The following is a 25,704-nucleotide window of genomic DNA, read 5'->3' as shown; positions in this document are numbered from 1 at the left end:
AGTATCCTAAAGCAACGATTCTCAGCTGGTGAGTCAGGCTGTCTCCACGTATCATATATATATATATATAATACGTGGACACAGCCTGGCTTTAGGATACGTGGAGACAGCCTGGCTTTAGGATACGTGGAGACAGCCTGGCTTTAGGATACGTGGAGACAGCCTGGCTTTAGGATACGTGGAGACAGCCTGGCTTTAGGATACGTGGAGACAGCCTGGCTTTAGGATACGTGGAGACAGCCTGGCTTTAGGACAGTGGAGACAGCCTGGCTTTAGGACAGTGGAGACAGCCTGGCTTTAGGATACGTGGAGACAGCCTGGCTTTAGGATACGTGGAGACAGCCTGGCTTTAGGATACGTGGAGACAGCCTGGCTTTAGGATACGTGGAGACAGCCTGGCTTTAGGACAGTGGAGACAGCCTGGCTTTAGGATACGTGGAGACAGCCTGGCTTTAGGACAGTGGAGACAGCCTGGCTTTAGGATACATGGACACAGCCTGGCTTTAGGATACGTGGAGACAGCCTGGCTTTAGGATACGTGGAGACAGCCTGGCTTTAGGATACGTGGAGACAGCCTGGCTTTAGGACAGTGGAGACAGCCTGGCTTTAGGACAGTGGAGACAGCCTGGCTTTAGGATACGTGGAGACAGTCTGGCTTTAGGACAGTGGAGACAGCCTGGCTTTAGGATACGTGGAGACAGCCTGGCTTTAGGATACGTGGAGACAGCCTGGCTTTAGGATACGTGGAGACAGCCTGGCTTTAGAACAGTGGAGACAGCCTGGCTTTAGGACAGTGGAGACGGCTTGGCTTTAGGATACGTGGAGACGGCCTGGCTTTAGGATACGTGGAGACCGCCTGGCTTTAGGATACGTGGAGACAGCCTGGCTTTAGGATACGTGGAGACAGCCTGGCTTTAGGATACGTGGAGACAGCCTGGCTTTAGGATACGTGGACACAGCCTGGCTTTAGGATACGTGGAGACAGCCTGGCTTTAGGATACGTGGACACAGCCTGGCTTTAGGATACGTGGACACAGTCTGGCTTTAGGATACGTGGAGACAGCCTGGCTTTAGGATACGTGGAGACAGCCTGGCTTTAGGATACGTGGAGACAGCCTGGCTTTAGGACAGTGGAGACAGCCTGGCTTTAGGATACGTGGAGACAGCCTGGCTTTAGGATACGTGGACAAAGCCTGGCTTTAGGATACGTGGAGACAGCCTGGCTTTAGGATACGTGGAGACAGCCTGGCTTTAGGATACGTGGAGACAGCCTGGCTTTAGGATACGTGGAGACAGCCTGGCTTTAGGATACGTGGAGACAGCCTGGCTTTAGGATACGTGGAGACAGCCTGGCTTTAGGACAGTGGAGACAGCCTGGCTTTAGGATACGTGGAGAAAGCCTGGCTTTAGGATACGTGGAGACAGCCTGGCTTTAGGATACGTGGAGACAGCCTGGCTTTAGGACAGTGGAGACAGCCTGGCTTTAGGACAGTGGAGACAGCCTGGCTTTAGGATACGTGGAGACAGTCTGGCTTTAGGACAGTGGAGACAGCCTGGCTTTAGGATACTTGGAGACAGCCTGGCTTTAGGATACGTGGAGACAGCCTGGCTTTAGGATACGTGGAGACAGCCTGGCTTTAGAACAGTGGAGACAGCCTGGCTTTAGGACAGTGGAGACAGCCTGGCTTTAGGACAGTGGAGACGGCCTGGCTTTAGGATACGTGGAGACGGCCTGGCTTTAGGATACGTGGAGACGGCCTGGCTTTAGGACAGTGGAGACGGCTTGGCTTTAGGGTACTTGGAGACGGCCTGGCTTTAGGATACGTGGAGACAGCCTGGCTTTAGGATACGTGGAGACAGCCTGGCTTTAGGATACGTGGAGACAGCCTGGCTTTAGGATACGTGGACACAGTCTGGCTTTAGGATACGTGGACACAGCCTGGCTTTAGGATACGTGGACACAGCCTGGCTTTAGGATACGTGGAGACAGCCTGGCTTTAGGATATGTGGAGACAGCCTGGCTTTAGGATACGTGGACACAGCCTGGCTTTAGGATACGTGGAGACAGCCTGGCTTTAGGATACGTGGAGACAGCCTGGCTTTAGGACAGTGGAGACAGCCTGGCTTTAGGATACGTGGAGACAGCCTGGCTTTAGGATACGTGGACACAGCCTGGCTTTAGGATACGTGGAGACAGCCTGGCTTTAGGATACGTGGAGACAGCCTGGCTTTAGGATACGTGGAGACAGTCTGGCTTTAGGACAGTGGAGACAGCCTGGCTTTAGGATACTTGGAGACAGCCTGGCTTTAGGATACGTGGAGACAGCCTGGCTTTAGGATACGTGGAGACAGCCTGGCTTTAGAACAGTGGAGACAGCCTGGCTTTAGGACAGTGGAGACAGCCTGGCTTTAGGACAGTGGAGACGGCCTGGCTTTAGGATACGTGGAGACAGCCTGGCTTTAGGATACGTGGAGACGGCCTGGCTTTAGGATACGTGGAGATGGCCTGGCTTTAGGATACGTGGAGACAGCCTGGCTTTAGGACAGTGGAGACAGCCTGGCTTTAGGATACGTGGAGACAGCCTGGCTTTAGGACAGTGGTTCACAACTGATTTTGCCTTGCAACCCAAATTATAACAGGTTATCTCATTCGCAATCCAATATTAGCACATCTAAAAAAACTATTTTTAATGCTATATTGATAGTAAATGTTGCAATTATATGACAAGGGAACAGCATTCCCACCTCTTTCATTGTCAATATTTAAATGTTTCCAATATTCTTGATGAAGAATGTTATTAAACTCACTGGCTTGAGACACAAAATCAACCAAAATAGAACTGCTAAAAGCTCTGTATTTAAAATACTGTGATGGAAGAGATCAAATGATATATTTTTTTAACGATAATTAACATTTCTACACACTTTCTACCTAGTTTAAGTATTTAGAGGTTTTTTTCATGAAATCCCCCCCCAAAAATGTTTAAATAATATATATATTTTTTTTAACTCAGACACACCAGACCCATTCAAAACCTTCCTTGACCCAAATTTGGGTCGTGACTATATATATATATAGCTCACAGATCACTGCACCTGTACATAGCCCATCTATAAATAGCCCAAACAACTACCTCTTCCCCTACAGTATTTATTTATTTATTTTGCTCCTTTACACACCAGTATTTCTACTTTGCACACTCATCTACTGTCAAATCTATCGTTCCAGTGTTTTAATTGCTATATTGTATTTACTTCGCCACCATGGCCAATTTATTGCCTTTACCTCCCTTATCTCACCTCATTTGCTCACATTGTATATAGACTTATTGTTCTACTGTATTATTGACTGCATGTTTGTTTTTTTCTCCATGTGTAACTCTGTGTTGTTGTATGTTGTCGAACTGCTTTGCTTTATCTTGGCCAGGTCGCAGTTGTAAATGAGAACTTGTTCTCAACTGGCCTACCTGGTTAAATAAAGGACTTGTTCTCAACTGGCCTACCTGGTTAAATAAAGGACTTGTTCTCAACTTGCCTACCTGGTTAAATAAAGGACTTGTTCTCAACTTGCCGACCTGGTTAAATAAAGGTGAAATAAAAAATAAATAAAATATCCTAAAGCCGGCCTGTGTCCATGCTGTATGTCACATAGCATGTATTACATGTATCCATAAAACACCTCTGCACTATTTATTTCCAGGAAGAGTAAAATAAATCGGCACTAGATAATTTAAGTACAGCTCGACTTTAGAACCCTCCCAAGGTATGAATACGTCCGACAAAGATTGATTTCAGTTTGAAATGTCCTCTTAAGTTTAAAACTTCAGTAAACTGATTGTAGATCAGTATCTGGAGCAACATTGTCCTAATCTGGTATAGTAATGCACATGTAAGGCTCTGACTTTTTGGAAGGTTAACTGATCCTAGATCAGTGCTTAGAGCAACATTGTCCTACTCCGGTATATTCATTTGCGATGTGATGTTAGGATTTCGGGAAAGTAAGCTGATTCTAGATCAGTTCCTGGAGCTGTTACAGTACCTGATGGTACATCTGCATCACTTCCTTCCCCATGGAGTAGATGTTCATGACTAGCACCATCACCATGCAACTGGACAGGAAGGAGTTTTGCTGTGGGGCAAAGGTAAAAAAAATATAAAAAAAGGTTAGGGTTCGATTCAGATTGTGAATGTTGCTCCATCAAAAGGTAATGTATGTTCAACCAGCAGATTGTGGATGTTGCTCCATCAAAAGGTAATGTATGTTCAACCAACAGATTGTGGATGTTGCTCCATCAAAAGGTAATGTATGTTCAACCAACAGATTGTGGATCTTGCTCCAGCAAAAGGTAATGTATGTTCAACCAGCAGATTGTGGATGTTGCTCCATCAAAAGGTAATGTATGTTCAACCAACAGATTGTGAATGTTGCTCCATCAAAAGGTAATGTATGTTCAACCAACAGATTGTGAATGGCATCGGATGGCGATACACTTAGCCAATACTTACTTGTATGCCTTTCTCTAACCCGAACCCTTACTGAAACTATACCTAACCCCATTTTCTTAACCTAACCTTTATCCCTAATCCTAACCTAACCTTCACCATAACCTTAATTAACCCTTATCCCTAAACCTAACCTTCACCATAACCTTAATTAACCTAACACTTATCCCTAATCCTAACCTTCACCATAAACTTAACCTAACCCTTATCCCTAAACCCAACCTAACCTTCACCATAACCTTAATTAACCTAACCCTTATCCCTAAACCTAACCTAACCTTCCCTAAACCTAATTAATTTCAACCTTCATGCCCTAACCACTATGGCCCTTTGTTTCTGTTCTGCATGCTGAATGTACACTATCATACAAGATACAGTGTGGTCCAAAATTAACCTTGTTATTAAAGATGAGAAAAAAAGACTAACAAATAAATTAGACAAAAGATTAGCTATATTGTATGTTCAACATAATACAATTGCTCAGAGAAATGTTTGTTTAAAAAGTAATAAAAAAAGAATATTCCAGCACCCTCCCACTTTAATTGGATCCCCTGTTTACAATATTCCAGCACCCTCCCTCTTTAAATAGGATCCCCTGTTTACAATATTCCAGCACCCTCCCTCTTTAAATAGGATCCCCTGTTTACAATATTCCAGCACCCTCCCTCTTTAAATAGGATCCCCTGTTTACAATATTCCAGCACCCTCCCTCTTTAATTGGATCCCCTGTTTACAATATTCCACCACCATAGTAGGGTTGAGGTATGGCTATTTTGCTTCCACTGCTAGTATCTGCAGAGCACCCTCTGCAGAGCACCTTCCAGTACGAGAGTCGTGATTCATTATTTCCAGTTCATAATGAAAGATAGGTGTGATGAATCATTTTTAGTTCATGATTTAAAAAAAAAAGATTCATGATGAGTATTAAAAAGGCTTCAAAAAATGTATACTATGACATTTACGACTTGATTTACCCCAATAAAAAATGTATCAACCCATACAGAAAAGTACTACTATAGCCCAGAGAAACCCATTGAATAACACACTCATCAAGGCCAAAAAAGACAATCCAAAAATAATTCATAATAAAGAATGTTTTTGTCACGTCCTGACCAGTAAAGGGCCTATTTGTTATTGTAGTTTGGTCAGGACGTGGCAGAGGGTATTTGTTGTACATGTTTTTGGTTATGTGTTTATATAGAGGGTTATTTTGTGTAGAGTGTTTCTGGGTTTAGTGGTGTATCTATGTAGAAAGGGTATTTGATTTAAGTGGTTCGGGGTTTATTAGATATGTATTTATGTAAGATGGGGTGTTTGATTTAGGTGTTCCGGGTTGTTGGGTATGTTCTTGTATTGTATTTCTAAGGGGCTGGTCTAGTGTTGTATTTCTGTGTGGGCCTGGTGTGGCTCTCAATCAGGAACAGCTATACATCGTTGTTGCTGATTGAGAGTCATACTTAGGTCGCCTGTTTTCACCTGTTAGTTTGTGGGAGATTGTGCTCTGTATAGCTTTGTGCCTGACCGGCCTGTTATTCATCGCTTTGTTTTGGGTTTTTCCTTCTTTGTCTGTAATAAAGAAGATGAGTGTACATATTCCCGCTGCGTCTTGGTCTTTACCCTACGACACCCGTGACAGTTTTGAAGTGTCTGTCCTATATCTAGGACATACAATATGAGAAAGATCAGGAAATATATATTTTCCTTTTTTTTTTACACATTTTAAACCCTTTTTTTTGGGGTAGGCACAAAACTACAATACTTCTTTTCATTTTTTTAAAGACGGTACCGGTTACCTTCAGACGATGTGACACTTGTTGTGGTCGTAAAGAAAAACAGAGAACAACATCGTGTTCATCAGAGTCTCCCCTTTCCATAGATTAGTAATAGTTTTGTAGGTCAAACCATTCGGACGCTGGACACGTTTTCGTGAGAAGACCGATGGATTGAGACACATCAATTGCAAAATAACTGATATCTCTCTAGCTTAAACTGACAGATTTTCATGGGGATATTTTTATTATGTAAATTAGATTGGTGCAGTCAAACAACATTTGGCAGATCATTCTGCACATGTTGTTACACATCATGAAATATATTGAGGGAAAAATTAGACAGTAGCCTAGAATTAGCAAAGTAGAATTCAATTGAATGAACATAACCTTTATTTCAATTGGATTAAAATATAAAGGCCTACGATGCCTATAATGTATTTATATTTTGCAGTCATCTCGGGTTTTCATATGAAGAAAAGCTTTAATTCTTCGCTTGTTTGCAACAATTGAAAAGTCATTGGCGACTTTGTATTTGTTGTCGACTTTGTTCTGAGGTTATCGGCGGTCACAGAGAGACGGATAAACCTATTGATTATGTGTTTAGTGACGCCAAAAGGGTGCCTTCAGGAAGGATTCACAACCCTTGACTTTTACAAAGTTTTGTCTCAGCGGGAGTGAATACTTATGTATATGAGATATTTCTGTATTTCAGGTTAATTTCTAAGAACATGTTTGCACTTTGTCATTATGGAGTATTGTGTTTTAGATGGGTGAGAATAGTTCAGGCTGTAACACAACAAAATGTGGAAAAAGTTGAGGGTTGTGAATACTTTCTGAAGGCTCGGTAGGTAGCTGTTCTACGAGTTGTCGTAGGAAGTCAGTACATAACAAGCGTTTTCATGTGTAACTTTAGTAACAATGGGTTTGGGAAACAGCTCGGCTACTAAAGATATCATAATATGGTTCTAGCTATGATCTTAATGCCAACAGGGCTCTGGGAAACGAGGCCCTGGCCAACAAGGCTCTGGGAAACGAGGCCCTGGGAAACGAGGCCCTGGGAAACGAGGCTCTGGGAAACGAGGCCCTGGGAAACGAGGCTCTGGGAAACGAGGCCCTGGGAAACGAGGCTCTGGGAAACGAGGCCCTGGCCAACAAGGCTCTGGGAAACGAGGCCCTGGGAAACGAGGCCCTGGGAAACGAGGCTCTGGGAAACGAGGCCCTGGGAAACGAGGCTCTGGGAAACGAGGCCCTGGGAAACGAGGCTCTGGGAAACGAGGCCCTGGGAAACGAGGCTCTGGGAAACGAGGCCCTGGGAAACGAGGCCCTGGGAAACGAGGCCCTGGGAAACGAGGCCCTGGGAAACGAGGCCCTGGGAAACGAGGCCCTGGGAAACGAGGCCCTGGGAAACGAGGCCCTGGGAAACGAGGCCCTGGCCAATAAGGCCACATTAATAATAGTCTTCTCCTCCTACTGGACCGGGGAGTGAGGAGTGAACACATTATCTCTGCCATGACATCACCTAGTGTGTATCCCAAATAGTACCCTATTCCCTTTACAGTGCACTACTTTAGACCAGAGCCCTATGCCACCCTATATAGTGCACTACTTTAGACCAGAGCCCTATGGCACCCTATTCCCTATATAGTGCACTACTTTAGACCAGAGCCCTATGGCACCCTATATAGTGCACTACTTTAGACCAGGCCCCTATGGGCCCTATATGGGAAGCTGGTGCCATTTGGGAGGTAGCCCCTTATAGTGTGTCCTGTGAGAGCTCTGGGTGTCATGCCTCTTCTATCTAGAGACAGTTGTCATGTGTTTTATGAATTGACTCAATAACCTGCAACCTTGACTATGTAGGCACCTCCTGTCTTTCTATAGCAGCGTTTCTCAAACTCGGCCCTCAGAACCTTAAGGTGTAAATGTTTATTTTGATGTATTTTATTTTGTTGTTGCCCTGGCACTACACAGCATATTGAAATATTCAACGCTGATGATGAGTTGATGATTTGAATCCCCAGGACAGAGAGGGAAATGGTGTTCTATAGTAGTGTGTTGTTCATATGCTACCGAATGAAAAATCCCCTTCATGAAACTGTTTGCCCACTAAACCTGTACATCCTAACAGTCATATGTTATTTTTATTCCATCTTGTGTTATTCACTAGCCTAACGCCCCCCCCCCCAAACCTGCTGTTTGATAGCCATGCAGCGGGTATTAGCGTACAGTATCATACCTCTCTGAAGGAAATGGGCACCATGGTGACAGCCGTGGTGTTGTCAGGGCCGGTGTAGTCCAGGCTGGGTCTCAGGCTCACTATGAGGTGGGTGAGAGGAAGCAGACCCAGCAGGTATACAAACAGGTTCAGAAGGTGAGCAACGCTCCCGTAGGCCACCCTGGAGTTAGGAAATAGAAGAATCGATGAACAGAAAAAAAACCTGCCCACTGCAAAATAGAGTGGAAAAGAACCTCCATCACTCTGAAACAGGGCAAGAAAATTCTGGTATTTTTTCGCACATTTTGAGAAAGTTTCAGGAATTTTTGCAACTGTACTATAATTACTGACCACTTCATAGAAGAATTTTAATATATTCCTATAGGCCCTGGTTAAAAGTAGTGCACTATGTAGGGAATAGGCTACCATTTAGGATGCAGGCTAGAACACTGTGAATACTAACCACTTCATCTCCAGGTATTTCTTGCAGACGGGGTGTGTAAGGAGCTCTATGCGGTTGTAGTTCACCATCGCCTCAGAGAGAGAGAGAGAACAACAAGTTGTAGTTCACCATCGCCTCAGAGAGAGAGAACAACAGGTTGTAGTTCACCATCACCTCAGAGAGAGAGAGAGAACAACAGGTTGTAGTTCACCATCACCTCAGAGAGAGAGAGAGAACAACAGGTTGTAGTTCACCATCACCTCAGAGAGAGAGAGAACAACAGGTTGTAGTTCACCATCGCCTCAGAGAGAGAGAGAACAACAAGTTGTAGTTCACCATCGCCTCAGAGAGAGAGAGAGAGAACAACTGGTTGTAGTTCACCATCACCTCAGAGAGAGAGAGAACAACAGGTTGTAGTTCACCATCGCCTCAGAGAGAGAGAGAACAACAGGTTGTAGTTCACCATCACCTCAGAGAGAGAGAACAACAGGTTGTAGTTCACCATCGCCTCAGAGAGAGAGAGAACAACAGGTTGTAGTTCACCATCACCTCAGAGAGAGAGAGAACAACAGGTTGTAGTTCACCATCGCCTCAGAGAGAGAGAGAACAACAGGTTGTAGTTCACCATCGCCTCAGAGAGAGAGAGAGAACAACAGGTTGTAGTTCACCATCACCTCAGAGAGAGAGAGAGAACAACAGGTTGTAGTTCACCATCGCCTCAGAGAGAGAGAACAACAGGTTGTAGTTCACCACGCAGAACTGTTGATCTTCATGCCCAGAACCCTGGTGATCTTGATGCCCAGAACCCTGGTGATCTTGATGCCCAGAACCCTGGTGATCTTGATGCCCAGAACCCTGGTGGTCTTGATGCCCAGAACCCTGGTGGTCTTGATGCCCAGAACCCTGGTGGTCTTGATGCCCAGAACCCTGGTGGTCTTGATGCCCAGAACCCTGGTGATCTTGATGCCCAGAACCCTGGTGATCTTGATACTTCCAACAATGAATGGATCTTTGGTACCCAAACGTTTCATTCTCAGTAGATCTTCAACAGACTGTTTATAGATCTGTCTGTCACAGGGATCCACATTCCGTAACAGCGCAGCCTTGCTCTTACAGTAGATTAACAATAGAAAGCTAAGGAGAGAGTATTGTACTTGTATTGGAATTACTTACATTCAGAGCGGCGAGGGGTTGGACCTTCAGGCTTTTGTTAGTCTTTGCGTGTTTCTTTAGTGCTATCGGTGCCTGAAGCCACTGGAAATTGTACTCAATCTACACAATAGAAAGAAAAACAACATGTATAATTGTATGAAAAAGTGAGAGCAAATAAGTCAATCCTTTTCTATAAGTATACAGTTTTAAGTGTGTATGGTAGTGTTAGGACGATGATAAAAAAAAAATGGAAACCAGTCAGGGACACTAAGACTTCACGTTTCACAATTAAAGTCACACTGTAGAATTTACACACACATGATAGTCAGGACTGTTGTCATCATCCTCTGACTCTCTGATGCAGCGGTCCAGTAGGTGCTGAGCAGGTTACAGGGAGATAACAGGGAACATTGTCATCTGGTTAATCACTGTTGGTTAGCTTTGCAAAATTACATTAACTTTCCTTAATAAATTCCCAATTTTTCTAGAAATCCTGGTTGGAGGATTCTGGATTTCCTCCTTATTCACTCCTGATTTTGGGAAACCTTCAACTGGGATTTCATGAAAAACAGAGAATTTTAGGAAAGTTACTGGTATTTTGCGACGCTGCACACTTTTCCTACAGATTTGTTTATAAAGTCAATGCCCAAGCCTACAACAAAGATGACTACACACAGTAGGCATATATACCGTTTACACCGTTTCATTGCTGCATGTTGCCATCATTTCACAATAATATACTGTATTAGAATTGTTCAGGTGTGTGAGGGCAAACCTTGCAAGACTCTGGCAGCAAGTCAACCAGGTCCAACACTGGACAACGTTGGCCAGCATCAAATTTGAACGTCATCAGGGTGTCACTACATCTGCAATAAACAAACAAACAAATTATGCATGGACACAGCACTGTGCTTATCTGGAAGGATCCAAGAACATTCACAAGTCTTTGAAAGTATCCAGCCTACAGGGCTCAGAGTTGTTCCTGTCCTGATGACCTGACCTAGTCATGGCACAAAAGGGTTAGGGACCGACTGGACTGGGGTTGTAAAATTCCAGTAACTTTCCCCAAATCTGTAGGTGTTCCAGAAATGTTGGTTGGAGGACTATAGATTACCTGCTTACTTCCTCCTAATTCCAGGAAACTGCTAACCTGTCACTGTCGAGGATGACCTGAACTAACGTTCTGGAATATTCCAACCAGGAACCCAAACCTAGGGGATTTGGGCAATTTTGCAACCCTCAGCCCACATGACTGATCAAACCTGTCACTGTCGATGATGGCATTGACCACATCCTTCCTCCTGTGTTGCAGTGCTTCGTGGAAGAAGGAGGCGTGGCTCTTGTTGAGGCTGATCTCTGCCCCTCTCTGTAGCAGCAGTCTCACTGCAGCTACTTGGCCCTCCCTGGCTGCCACGTGCAGTGCTGTGCTCTGATCAGAACAACAACACAAGATTTGTGAATTCACATCGTCACCTAATCAACACATCTCGAGGAACGTTTAAAGATTCATTCATTCAGTGAGAAGTCTCTGCAGAATAAAAGCATTTCAAAATAAATAATCTTACTTCCAACAGGGGTGATGATTGCTGTTAGAATGTCTAGCTAGGCTAAATATCTTTTATTTTAATTTTATTTTTTTTACATATGGCAGCTAAAAATGTAATTGTGTATACAAAACTGATATGTCCTGAACTTAGCGAAAGACAGAATGAAACGTAAAGGTTGTCTGAATGAAACGTAATGGTTGTCTGGATGAAACGTAAAGGTTGTCTGAATGAAACGTAAAGGTTGTCTGAAATGTAAAGATGGTCTGAATGAAATGTAAAGGTGGTCTGAATGAAACGTAAAGGTGGTCTGAGTGAAACGTAAAGGTTGTCTGAATGAAACGTAAAGGTAGTCTGAAATGTAAAGATGGTCTGAATGAAATGTAAAGGTGGTCTGAATGAAAGGTAAAAGTGTTCTGAGTGAAACGTAAAGGTGGTCTGAATGAAACGTAAAGGATGTCTGAATGAAATGTAAAGGTAGTCTGAATGAAATGTAAAGGTTGTGTCATGACGCTAGCCCTTTCAGTGATTCGGCTAGAAGAAATGTGGACAACCCCCCCTCTCCTGTTAGGAGGGAACAGGTCAGTTTTATGACTTTAAAACCACATCATAAATTCCTTGCAGAGACTCTTGTCTGCCTGACCATGCAGTATGGGAGAGAGAGGGTCACAGTAGAACAAAGGAACATTCCTGCCAAATACTCCTACCTCCCCGAATTGGAGAATTAAACATTATTCCTAATTTAGAGAATGTGGAAACGGCCACATTACCCCAACTCTGTTTATACAGGTTCCTCAGTTACGAGGCTTGCATCTGAATGTTGGATAAAATGTTTGACAAAGTATAAGAATACCTTTGAAAAGATAACAATGTGATTTAGTCTTCTAAAATGAAAAGTGTTTGTTTTATGGTAACTTGTGCCCAGTCAGTCATCACGCCCAAGTGAACAGGCATTGGTTGGAAATGACAAACCAACCTCTTTTCCACTCTAGAATAAAAGCCCCCGTGACAAAATGTCACCTCAGTTCCAAATACCGCGAGGACTTATCCTCACGTTTAAAAAGTTTAATTTCAACTCTACCGGCCAGAAAGCATGAGAGCTTGCTCCACACGTGAAATGGTTTGAACTCTGAACTATTGATCTCTCAAGAAGAAGTGAGTCCTAGATTACAGCCTAATAGACTGCAGCTGGAAAGGTAGCAAATCTAGTAAGAACATTGACCGACACAGATGAACATCTCACTCCACGACGACCCGGAAGAGTCTACAAAGCAGAATGGCGACCTCGACTGGGCAAACCAGAGCCTCATATCACCAGCTCCATCGTAAATACTGATTACATTTCTTTATCCGAACGAGCGATTATAAAATAACATATGCGTTCATATTTATGCGAGAATAGATTCCCATGTCCAATAGAGACCCATGTTCCTTTGTATTCCTCTGTCCCCCCCTTTCCTCTCTGAATTTATCATGCTATAACCAAACTGTTTTTGTTTAGCCCACTAGGGATGGTATTTACAGTATAATGTTATAATGTATTGTATAATCTGTAATTGTTTAATTAGTTAGTAAATAAATAATTGAGACAATTGGTGTATGGATGATTCGTGCAGATTACCAATAATTTTACTTTAAGAGTGGATTTGGGAGGTAGCCGCTCTATATGAAGTAACTCTTCCGTGGTGCCCCATGTTATTAACGAGTTGAATGTTGTATGGTTTAATTCAATCACTTAATCAATCAAACGTTTGGTAATCGATTTGATAAAATAGCTTGTCATCACATTAAAGGAGTCAGAGACACGACAGTGGTCTGAATGAAACAAAGGTTGTCCGAACCCCATCCTCATCCAGCTTGTCCAGTAGTTTGATGTTGTTGGCCAGGACGATCTTCATGGTCTGTGTGTACCCTTCTGCCGCCGCATGGTGTAAACAGGTCCACCCTTTGTAATCACTAAGGAAGAGAGAGACGAGACAGAATACACCAGTGACAATAACACACCAGGGGTTCAGCTACATTTCCCAGAAATCTCAGTTGAAGAATCCCGGATTACCTATTTATTCCCTCCTGATTCTAGTAATATTCCATCTGGGATTTCAGAATAACAAGGGGCTTTTGGGACATTTACAGAAATGTTGGTGATCCTACTCCTACGCCAATATTTACAGATTGATCTGTTGCAAACCTTTAATGACAAAATCTGTGCCACTGTCTTCCTCACTGTGAACAGCCTAGTCATGTACAGGCGTGTCAGTGCCTCACTGTGAACAGCCTAGTCATGTACAGACGTGTCAGTGCCTCACTGTGAACAGCCTAGTCATGTACAGGCGTGTCAGTGCCTCACTGTGAACAGCCTAGTCATGTACAGGCGTGTTAGTGCCTCACTGTGAACAGCCTAGTCATGTACAGGCGTGTCAGTGCTAGTACCTGTGAAAGAGAGCTCCTTTACGAAGCAGCAGCTCCACCACTTTGGTGTGTCCCCCTCCAGAGGCCAGGTGTAGGGGAGTCAGGCCTCTCTCGTCCCCCTCGTTCAACAGGCGGGAGTCTGTGATGGTCTCCAGCAGATGCTGGCAGGTGTTAATACGACCATACCTGATGAGATGAGAGGAGAGTTAGAGGTTTACCTGGTGTTAATACGACCATACCTGATGAGAGGAGAGTTAGAGGTGTGTGGGATGAGGCGGATGAGAGGGAGGAGGGGGAGGAGGGGGATGAGGGGGGTGAGGGGGATGAGGGGGGTAAGGGGTTAGAGGGGGATGAGGGGGTGAGGGGGAGGAGAGGGAGGAGGGTGAGGGGGTGAGGGGGATGAGGGGATGAAAGGGAGGAGGGGGGTGAGGGGAGGAGGGGGGGAGGAGGGGGATGAGGGTGAGGAGGGGGATGAGGGGGAGGAAATAATATACAGTACCAGTCAAAAGTCTGGACACACCTACTTATTCCAAGAGTTTTCTTTATTTTTTACTATTTTCTACATTGTAGAACAATAGTGAAGACATCAGGGTTACTACATATGGAATTATGTAGTAACCAAAAAAAGTGTTAAACAAATGAAAATATATTTTATATTTGAGATTCTTCAAAGTAGCCACACTTTGCCTTCATGACAGGTTGTCACTAGTTACTACAGCTACAAAGTAAAATTAGCTATATCGTGAAAATTAATGAAAACGAAATGTTGCTTTATGGTCATAATTTTAGGTCAGGGTTAGGCATAACATTACCAGTGTGGTTAAGGTTATGGTTAGAGTTAGGTTTGAAATCTGATTTGAAGATAATAAATCATAGAAATAGGCAAGGTATAGCCATTTGTGGCTGTGGTAACTAGTGTCTGTCTGCATGTCTGTCTGTCTCCTTAAACCTTATATGTAATGAAAACCAAGACTTAGGTTAAAGTGCCGTACAGCGCATTCAGATAGTACTCACACACCTTTACTTTTACCACAATTTGTTCAAATCAAAGTCAAATCAAATTGTATTGGTCACATACACATATTTTGCAGATGTTGTGGGTGTATGGAAATGCTTGTGTTCCTAACTCCAACAGTGTAGTAGTATCTAACAATTCACAACAATACACACAAAACTAAAAGTTAAAGAATGGAATAAAAACATATATAACTAGTAGAATGAGCAATGTTGGAGTGGCATTGACTAAAATACAGTAGAATAGAATACATTATATACATATGAGATGAGTTGCTGTCTCTGCCTGGCCGGTTTCCCCTCTTTCCACTGGGATTCTCTGCCTCTACCCCTATTACGGGGGCTGAGTCACTGGCTTACTGGTGTTCTTCCATGCCGTCCCTGGGAGGGGTGCGTCACTTGAGTGGGTTGAGTCACTGACGTGGTCTTCCTGTCTGGGTTGGCGCCCCCCCTTGGGCTGTGCCGTGGCGGAGATCTTTGTGGGCTATACTCGGCCTTGTCCCGGGATGGTATGTTGGTGGTTGGAGATATCCCTCCAGTGGTGTGGAGGCTGTGCTTTGGCAAAGTGGGTGGGGTTATATCCTACCTGTTTGGCCCTGTCCGGGGGTTTCATCAGATGGGGCCACAGTGTCTCCTGACCCCTCCTGTCTCAGCCTCCAGTATTTATGCTGCAGTAGTTTATGTGTCGGGGGGCTAGGGTCAGTCTGTCACATCTGGAGTATTTATCTTGTCTTTTCCGGTGTCCTGTGTGGATTTAAATATGCTCTCTCTAATTCTCTCTTTCTCTCTTTCTTTCTTTCTCTCTCTTGGAGGACCTGAGCCCTAGGACCATGCCTCAGGACTACCTGGCTTGATGACTCCTTGCTGTTCCCAGTTCACCTGGCCGTGCTGCTGCTCCAGTTCCAACTGTTCTACCTGCAGCTATGGAACCCTGACCTGTTCACCGGACGTGCTACCTGTCCCAGATTCTGCTGTCCCAGACCTGCTGGAACCCTGACCTATTCACTGGACGTGCTACCTGTCCCAGACCTGCTGTTTTCAACTCTCTAGAGACAGCAGGAGCGGTAGAGATACTCTCAAAGATCGGCTATGAAAAAGGCAACTGACACTTACTCTTGTGTTACTGACTTGTTGCACCCTCGACAACTACTATGATTATTATTATTTGACCATGCTGGTAATTTATGAACATTTGAACATCTAGGCCATGTGCTGTTATAATCTCCACCCGGCACAGCCAGAAGAGGACTGGCCACCCCTCATAGCCTGGTTCCTCTCTAGGTTTCTTCCTAGGTTTTGGCCTTTCTAGGGAGTTATTCTTAGCCACCGTGCTTCTACACCTGCATTGCTTGCTGTTTGGGGTTTTAGGCTGGGTTTCTGTACAGCACTTTGAGATATCAGCTGATGTAAGAAGGGCTATATAAATACATTTGATTTGATTTGATTTAAAGCAGTACCTACATTTTTTTTTATTTTACCTAGGCAAGTCAGTTAAGAACAAATTCTTATTTACAATGACGGCTGAGGAACAGTGGGTAAACTACCTTGTTCAGGGGAAGAACGACAGATTTTGACCTTGTCAGCTCGGGGATTCAATCTTGCATCCTTTTGATTACTATTCGAATGCTCTAACCACTAGGCTACCTGCCGCCCCAATTAAAGTGACTAGTGTTCCATTATTAAAGTGGCCAGTGATTCCAACTATATGTTTAAAGGGTATAAGGTACAGGGTGTCAGCCGGCTAGTGATGGCTTTGATGTATTGTTGTCTCTTCCTTCTTGCCCTTTGTGCTGTTGTCTGTGCCCAATAATGTTTGTACCATGTTTTATGCTGCTACAATATTGTGTTGCTACCATGTTGTTGTCATGTTGTGTTGCTGCCTTGCTATGTTGTTGTCTTAGGTCTCATATTATGTAGTGTTGTGGTGTCTCTCTGTTGTGATGTTTATTATGTCCTATATTTATATTGTATTTATTTTTTATTTTTAATCCCAGACCCCCGTCCCCGCAGATGTCACGTCCTGACCATAGTAAGATGTTATTTTCTATGGTAGAGTAGGTCAGGGCGTGACAGGGGGTGTTTTGTATTTTTCTATGTTTTGTATATCTATGTTTAGGTTCTAGTTTTTCTATTTCTATGTTGTTGTTTTTCGGGATGATCTCCAATTAGAGGCAGCTGGCCCTCATTGTCTCTAATTGGAGATCATACATAAGTAGGGTTTTTTTCCACCTGTGTTTGTGGGTAGTTGTCTTCTGTTTAGTTTATGTACCTGACAGAACTCTGCGCTTTCTCGTTGTTATTTTTTTCTTTAGTGTTCTAAAGAGTTCTTTAGTGTTCTAAAGAGTTATTTTGTGTTCTAAAGAGTTTAAATAAATATTCATCATGAGCAATCAACACGCTGCGCTTTGGTCCCCTCTCTACGACAACCGTTACAGCAGGAGGCCTTTTGGTCCGCCGTCATTATAAATAAGAATGTGTTCTTAACTGACTTGCCTAGTTAAATAAAGGTTAAAATAAAAGATGGCTAAGTACTCTCTACTAGCAAAGGCTATTGTTGTGTCTGACCCTTACAGTTGGTGGCACCAGGCCATGATTTGGTCAGACTGAAATTCTGATTAATCATCTGATAAAGTCATTAAAAGTGCTTTATTAAGAAGTAAATAATAAATAGATTACTGAGGTATATCAAGAAATACGATTTTTTTTCATCTAACATGTCCAAGCAGGAATAAACGATTCAAGATATTTTGACGAGCAAACTAATCCAGTGATTGTCATGCATTTTGGGTTAACAATTAGACTATAGTTATATTTTACTGTCAAAATAGGACTCCAGAATTTCACGATTTTTTTTGTTTTGTTCAATAGTGATGAATTACATAGATCTTTATGTGCACTAACTAATATAATTGTCAAATTAACTTTAGTGTTCAAGAAAAATCAAAACATTAATTAGGTCGCTAACTAAATATATAATACCCACGTATATAGGTGTAACCGGTGTGAAATGGCTAGCTAGTTAGCAGTGGCATTTCAATCGGTGATGTCACTCGCTCTGAGACCTTGAAGTTGTTGGTTCCCTTTGCTCTGCACAGTTAGAGTGATAGGTAACTGTCACGTCCTGACCAGTAAAAGGGGTTAATTGTCATTGTAGTTTGGTCAGGGCGTGGCAGGGGGTGTTTGTTTTGTGTGGTTTGGGGTTTTTGGTTTATGTTCTATATTTTCTATTTATATGTGTTTATCTAGCTTTTCTATTTCTATGTTAGTTTTTCAATGACCTCCAATTAGAGGCAGCTGGTTGTAGTTGTTTCTAATTGGAGGCCATATTTAAGTGTGTTCGTTTTTCACTTGTGTTTGTGGGTGGTTGTTCCTAGTATAGTCTGTGCACCTTACTGGACTGTTTTCGTCATTTGTTTTGTTTAAGTGTCTTCTCTTTAATAAAGTAAAGAAGATGATCAATATACCCGCTGCATTTTGGTCCACTCCTTACGACGCCTGTGACAGTAACAATGCATGGAGGGTGACTGTTGTTGATGTGTGCAGAGGGTCCTGGTTCAAGCCCAGGTTGAGGTGATAGAAACAATACTGTTACGTAGGCACCCTTTCTATTTTTTCACTATCCATGATCTTGGCTGTCTAACGGAGGACAGGAGTCAGAGCTGGTCTCTTTGCAGCGTTTGACTTTGAATGTGAGTTTGCATGACCTCAGCTCAGCCTATCAGAAAACCGGGCCGGACAATCTTGATAGGGCGGCCAGGCCGTTGGCCACTGATCAGCCAAAGGCTTCATATAGATTAGTATAACAGTGAAATTGCTATAAAAAAAAAAATCTTTACAAAGAAAATCTGAAGAGCCCCTTGGACTGCCAGCCATGTCACCTTTTTATATTGCTTTTTTTTTAAATATATAAAACTATATTTTTGTGTCAATATCGACCAGCCCACCCAACAAAAAAATGGTCCAGCCCATCTGGCATTTGCCAGAATTGCCAGATGGCCAATCTGCCCCTTCTGCCCACAAATTCTGAGACACTGTCAACTCAGGACAACCAGTCATACGAATGTGGCTCACCTTTTAGTCAGGTAAATCTATATGAATCCTTAGGAACTAACCTGCTCCTCATTGCATCATCATTCCATTCATTTGAGGAAGAAGACTGATTAAATATTTAATTAATCAAATGTTATTTTGTTTGAATTTTTTTAATTTTATGATAATACCTATCACATTACTTAGTAATGATGCATTTGAAATTTCACGCACAGGAAAACTTTTGTATGACAAATCAAAGTATTATTATAAAATTATTTTATCGATAGGAGTGGAGAAAAAAAGGTGCTCATGCATTAATAAGCACATAACGATAAGTAATAAAAAAATAAAAGACGGCATTTCTAAGAGCAAACTTGCAGATAACTTTTCTTTCATTTTTATTTCGGCACAAATGAAAATGTGTCACTGACTCGCCCATGGATTGATGTTTCAGCATTGTCCCAGTGAAGAGTTTGGTGTTCGACTAGCCACGTGTGACATGTACGAGCAGTTACAAGCCTGGCTAAAGTTAGCGGTAGGCGGAAGAGCAATATCCACCGTCATAGTACTACGGATGAAGCCTGAGCTGGAATGTGAAGCTAACTGAAGCTGGCTCGCTTTAGAAAACCCTGAGAACATCTAGCTTCCTTCGTAGGATTCCCCTCTGCTAAATGGCTAACTCCATTTATCCTGAACGAAGTGTCTGAGCCGCAAGATGAGGACCGATGGAATCAGAATTCACCCTCCCTCTTGCAAAGATTGAGTCATCATCACTGGTGTAAAGAACTTAAGTAAAAATACTTTAAAGTACTTAAGTTGTTTTTTGGGGGTATCTACTTTACTTTACTATTTATATTTTTGACAACCTTTACTTCACCACATTCCTAAAGAAAATACTGTACTTTTGACTCCATATATTTTCCCTGACAACCTATAGTACTCATTGCATGTTGAATGCTTAGCAGGACAGGAAAATTGTCCAATTCATGCACTTATCAAGAGAACACAAGGTCATCTCTACTGCATCTGGTCTGGAGGACTCACTAAACACAAATGCATATTTTGTAAATAATGTCTGAGAATTGGAGTGAAAATGAAAACGTGGCATTGAAACATCAAACCCCCATGGTTTGATGTTTCAGCATTGTCTCAGCAATGCATCCACCACTTCTCCTAACAACACTCACTGGGCAGCGAAGTGCAGGGCTGACTTCTTGTCCTTGGACTTGCGCTCCAGAGAGACCTGTAGAACCAGGATGTTTTTGACAGATTCGTGGATGCCCAGTCTGCACGCGTAGTGGAGCGGAGTACAGCCCTCGTTGTCTTCAGTACTCAAAAGATCCAACATACTGCTGTGCTGTAGGGGGCAGGACACACACACGTAAGTAAACAGATATGTACACACACGGCACACACACACTACAACCCTGACTTCCTGAAAGCAGATAGACAGACAGACTGTCCCACCCAAAAGGTCAACTACATTTACATTTTTAGTCATTTTAGCAGACGCTCTTATCCAGAGCGACTTACAGTAGTGAATGCATACATTTCATACATTTTCATACATTTCAATCATTTTTTCTCCGTACTAAAGTCCTTTAAGTCTGATTCAATCTGTCTCGGCCAGTACTGTAGATAAAGTAGGCAACAGCAGAAGGCTGAGGCATTTGGCAAACCTCTAAATGGTTTTAATAAACTATCACAGAGAGTAATCCAACTTCATTTGATACTAGAAACAAACTAAGGACAAACGGTTCATGGCGATAGATAGAACATTTAATTATCTTTAACAGTAGGCAGTGTATATTCAGCTGGCAGAAAAGGATTGGCAGCAGAAGGCATTATGCTTCCCATTCTTCTCTACAGATCCTCTCAAGCTCTATCAGGTTGGGGGGGAAGAAAAAAAAGTTTGTGAACCCTTTGGAATTACCTGGATTTCTGCATTGATTACTCAAAAAATGTGGTCTGATCTTCATCTAAGTCACAATAATAGACTAACACAATCTGACTAAACTAATAACACACAAACAGTTGTACTTTTCAAATTTGTATTGAAGACAAGTAATCATTCACAGTGCAGGCTGGAAAAAGTAAGTGAACCTCTGTGTTAACAACTTCCCCAAAAGCTATTTGAAGTCAGGTGTTTCAATTAAGGAGATGAGATTGGAGGTGTGGGTTGCACAGGTGCCCTGCCCTATAAATAAAGGCACGAAAACCTTGTTAATAACAAATCTGTTTTTTTCCAGAAAGATTGGTTAGTGTGAACCATGCCTCGATCCCAGCAACTTTCACAGGACCTTAGAAGACGCATTATAGAGATGCACGAAGCTGGCAAAGGTTACAAAAGCATTGCTAAAGACCTTGGTGTTCATCAATCCACGGTAAGACAAATTGTCTACAAATGGAGAAGATTCAGGACTGTTGCTAATCTCCCTAGGAGTGGATGTCCTGCGACTCCGAGAGCACAAAGAGCAATCCTAAAAGATGTGAGAAAGTACCCAAGGGTAACAGCAAAAGACCTTCAGAAAACTCTACAAACAATGAAAGTCTGTGTTCATGTGTCCACTATCAGAAAAACACTGAACCGCATTGGTGTTCATGGAAGGACACCACGAAGGAATACCACTGCTGTCAACAAGAAAAAACATTGCGGCGCGTCTCAAGTTTGCCGGAGATCACCTGGATGTTCCACAACTCTTCTGGGAAAATGTGCTGTGGACAGACAAGAAAAAAGTAAAACCTTTAGGGAAAAATGCACAACGCTATGTGTGGAGGAAAAAGTGCACTGCACACCAACACCAAAACCTCATCACAACTGTAAAGTATGGTGGAGGGAGCATCATGGTTTGGGGCTGCTTTGCTGCCTCAGGGCCTGGACACCATGCCATCATTGAGGGAACAATGAATTCAAAAGTGTATCAAGATATTTTACAGGAGAATGTCAGGACCGCCAGCATAAGAGAGGTTGGGTGATGCAACAAGACAATGACCCAAAGCACACAAGTAAATCAACCAAAGAATGGCTGAAAAGGAAGAACATATGTGTTTTGGAATGGCCAAGTCAGATCCCTGACTAACCCAATTGAGATGCTGTAGCATGACAAGAAGAGGGCTGTGCAATCAATACAACCCAGAAATATTGATGAACTGAAACAGATTTGTAAGGAGGAATGGTTCAAAATTACTCCGCAACGTTGTGCAAGTCTTATAAGCAGCTACAGGAAACTTTTAGCAAGTTTTTCAGGGCATAAAGAAACTAAAATCTTTGAGAAAAAACGTGTTTAGTCTGCTTTCCACCAGACACTGGGAGATGAATTCACCTTTCAGCAGGACAATAACCTAAAACACAAGGCCAAATATACACTGGAGTTGCTTATCAAGAAGACAGTGAATGTTCCTGAGTGGCCGAGTTACAGTTTGGACCTAAATCTAGTAAAAAAAAATCTATGAAAAGTTCTGCAAATGGTTGTCTAGCAACAATCAACAACCATGAATAATTTTGAAAAATAATTATGGGCAAATGTTGTACAATCCAAGTGTGGAAAGCTCTAGGAGACTTACCCATAAACACTCACAGCAGTAATCTCAGCCAAAGATGCTTCCACACAGCATTGACTCAGGGGTGTGAATACGTAAGTGAGATATTTCTGTATTTCATTTTCAATAGATTTGCTAACATAATTAAAAATATTAAAAAAAACATGTTTTCACTTTGTCATTCTGAGGAATTGTGTGTGGATGGTTAAGAAAAAAAACTGAACGCAATCAATTTCGAATAAAGGCTGTAACACAACAAAATGTGGAATAAGTCAAGGGGTATTAAACTTTCTGAAGACAATGTACCTTTCCAAGCACTGCTACCATTGGATACCATTTGTTAGGCTACCTGTTACATCTACTGTTATGTCATGTTGTGTTACCTGTAAGATGTCTCCTGTGAGATTCTTTAGGCCTTTGGGCTGCAGGATGGCCAGGTGAAGGAAGTTACATCCTGACTTGTCCTTTATGTTGACGTTGGCACCTGAAGACACACACACACACAGAGACACGCAGACACACACAGACAGACACGCAGACACACACACACACATACAGACACGTAGACACACACAGACACGTAGACACACACAGACAGACACGTAGACACACACACATACACACACACAGACACACACACACACACACACACACACACACACACACACACACACACACACACACACACAGACAGACAGACACGTAGACACACACACACACACACACACACAGACAGACACGTAGACACACACACACACACTCCACAACCTGAGTTCATTCCACAGATATGTTGCATTTGAATTCAGTTATTGATTTAGTGTAAAAGCTGACCTTTTGACAACAGAAGAGCAACAGTTCTCCAGGCTCCACAGTTAGTAGCCAGCAGCAGTGGAGAAAGACCCTTACAGTCGATGTAGTCAATGTCTGCACCCTGTCAACACAACAATCAATACAAGTTAAGTCCTATTCCTTATATGGTGAACTATTTTTTGTAGGGAATCTTTTAGGATTCAGAAGCACATTATGCGAGATGGTTTCTAGGCAATTTTGTATTTTTTATATCACCTTTATTTAACCAGGTAGGCCAGTTGAGAACAAGTTCTCATTTACAACTGCGACCTGGCCAAGATAAAGCAAAGCAGTGCGACACAAACAACACAGAGTTACACATGGAATAAACAAACATACAGTCAATAACACAATAGAGAAGTCTATATACAGTGTGTGCAAATGAGGTAAGATTAGGGAGGTAAGGCAATAAATAGGCCATAGTGGCGAAATGATTACAATTTAGCATTAACACTGGAGTGATAGATGTGCAGAAGATGAATGTGCAAGTAGAGATACTGGGGTGCAAAGAAGCAACAACAACAAAAAATAACAATATGAGGATGAGGTAGGTGGATGGGCTATTTACAGATGGGCTATGTACAGGTGTAATGATCTGTGAGCTGCTCTGACAGCTGATGCTTAATGTTAGTGAGGGAGATATGAGTCTCAAGCTTCAGTGATTTTTGCAATTCGCTCCAGTCATTGGCAACAGAGAAGTGGAAGGAAAGGCGGCCAAATGAGGAGTTGGCTTTGGGGGTGACCAGTGAAATATACCTGCTGGAGCGCGTGCTACGGGCGGGTGCTGCTATGGTGACCAGTGAGCTGAGATAAGGTGGGGCTTTACCAAGCAAAGACTTATAGATGACCTGGAGCCAGTGGGTTTGGCGACGAATATGAAGCGAAGGCCAGCCAACGAGAGCGTACAGGTCGCAGTGGTGGGTAGAATATGGGGCTTTAGTGACAAAACGGATGGCACTGTGATAGACTGCATCCAGTTTGTTGAGTAGAGTGTTGGAGCCTATTTTGTAAATGACATCGCCAAAGTCGAGGATCGGTAGGATGGTCAGTTTTACGAGGATATGTTTGGCAGCATGAGTGAAGGATGCTTTGTTGCGATATAGGAAGCCAATTCTAGATACATTTTTGGATTGGAGATGCTTAATGTGAGTCTGGAAGGAGAGTTTACAGTCTAGCCAGACACCTAGGTATTTGTAGTCCACTTATTCTAAGTCAGAACCGTCCAGAGTAGTGATGCTAGACGGGCGGGCAGGTGCTGGCAGTGATTGGTTGAAGAGTATGCATTTAGATTTACTTGCATTTAAGAGCAGTTGGAGGCCACGGAAGGAGTGTTGTATGGCATTGAAGCTCGTCTGGAGGTTTGTTAACCCTTTGCGCGCCAATCCCTTTAGCGGGATTGATTTAACAACATCCAGTGAAATTACAGAGCGCCAAATTCAAACTACAGAAATATCAATATTCAAGATTCACGAAAATATCAGTGTAATACATCGAAATAAAGCTTAACTTCTTGTTAATCGAGCCACGGTGTCAGGTTTCAAAAAGGCTTTACGGCGATAGCAGACCATGGGATTATCTGAGGAAAGCGCCCCGTATGAAAAGGTGGCAACACAAAAGTATAGGTCTGTTGCAGTTTGGTTCTAGAGTGTCTCCTCCTTTGAAGAGGGGGATGAGCGCGGCAGCTATCCAATCTTTGGGGTTCTCAGACGATATGAAAGAGAGGTTGAACAGGCTAGTAATAAGGGTTGCAACAATTGCTGTGGATAATTTTAGAAAAAGAGGGTCCAGATTGTCTAGTCCAGCTGATTTGTAGGGGTCCAGATTTTGCAGCTCTTTCAGAACATCAGCTATCTGGATTTGGGTGAAGGAGAAATGGGGGAGGCTTGGTCAAGTTGTGGTGGGGGGTATAGAGCTGTTGACCCGGGTAGGGGTAGCCAGGTGGAAAGCATAGCCAGCTGTAGAAAAATGTATATTGAAATTATCGATTATGGTACATTTATCAGTGGTGACAGTGTTTCCTAGCCTCAGAGCAGTGGGCAGCTGGGAGGAGGTGCTCTTATTCTATATGGACTTTACTATATTACTGTAGTGTTAACCCTTTGAAATGAGGTTTACCGCCAACTCTGATGTGTGTGTGTGTGTGTGTGTGTGTGTGTGTGTGTGTGTGTGTGTGTGTGTGTGTGTGTGTGTGTGTGTGTGTGTGTGTGTGTGTGCGTGCGTAGGTTTTATGCA

General features: G+C 42.9%; 1 protein-coding gene across 1 annotated transcript in view; it reads right to left on the bottom strand.

Moving 5' to 3' along the window:
- Positions 1 to 25,704, bottom strand: part of LOC115195331 (transient receptor potential cation channel subfamily A member 1-like) — an 87,067-nt gene that overhangs the window by 14,206 nt on the left and 47,157 nt on the right. Inside the window, exons 10-21 of the mRNA XM_029755108.1 lie at positions 23,455 to 23,554; positions 23,007 to 23,107; positions 20,271 to 20,440; positions 14,059 to 14,223; positions 13,470 to 13,584; positions 11,347 to 11,513; positions 10,860 to 10,950; positions 10,403 to 10,462; positions 10,106 to 10,204; positions 8,954 to 9,024; positions 8,512 to 8,671; positions 4,040 to 4,129 (exon numbers count right to left, since the gene is read on the bottom strand). Of these exons, the coding sequence (XP_029610968.1) occupies positions 4,040 to 4,129; positions 8,512 to 8,671; positions 8,954 to 9,024; positions 10,106 to 10,204; positions 10,403 to 10,462; positions 10,860 to 10,950; positions 11,347 to 11,513; positions 13,470 to 13,584; positions 14,059 to 14,223; positions 20,271 to 20,440; positions 23,007 to 23,107; positions 23,455 to 23,554 (1,389 nt within the window). The remainder of the gene's footprint in view (positions 1 to 4,039; positions 4,130 to 8,511; positions 8,672 to 8,953; positions 9,025 to 10,105; positions 10,205 to 10,402; positions 10,463 to 10,859; positions 10,951 to 11,346; positions 11,514 to 13,469; positions 13,585 to 14,058; positions 14,224 to 20,270; positions 20,441 to 23,006; positions 23,108 to 23,454; positions 23,555 to 25,704) is intronic.

This window comes from Salmo trutta, chromosome 6, assembly GCF_901001165.1.
Source record: "Salmo trutta chromosome 6, fSalTru1.1, whole genome shotgun sequence".
Taxonomy (NCBI): Eukaryota; Metazoa; Chordata; class Actinopteri; order Salmoniformes; family Salmonidae; genus Salmo; species Salmo trutta.
The sequence above is the reverse complement of the archived record's forward strand: the minus strand, read 5'-3'. Positions and strand labels throughout refer to the sequence as shown.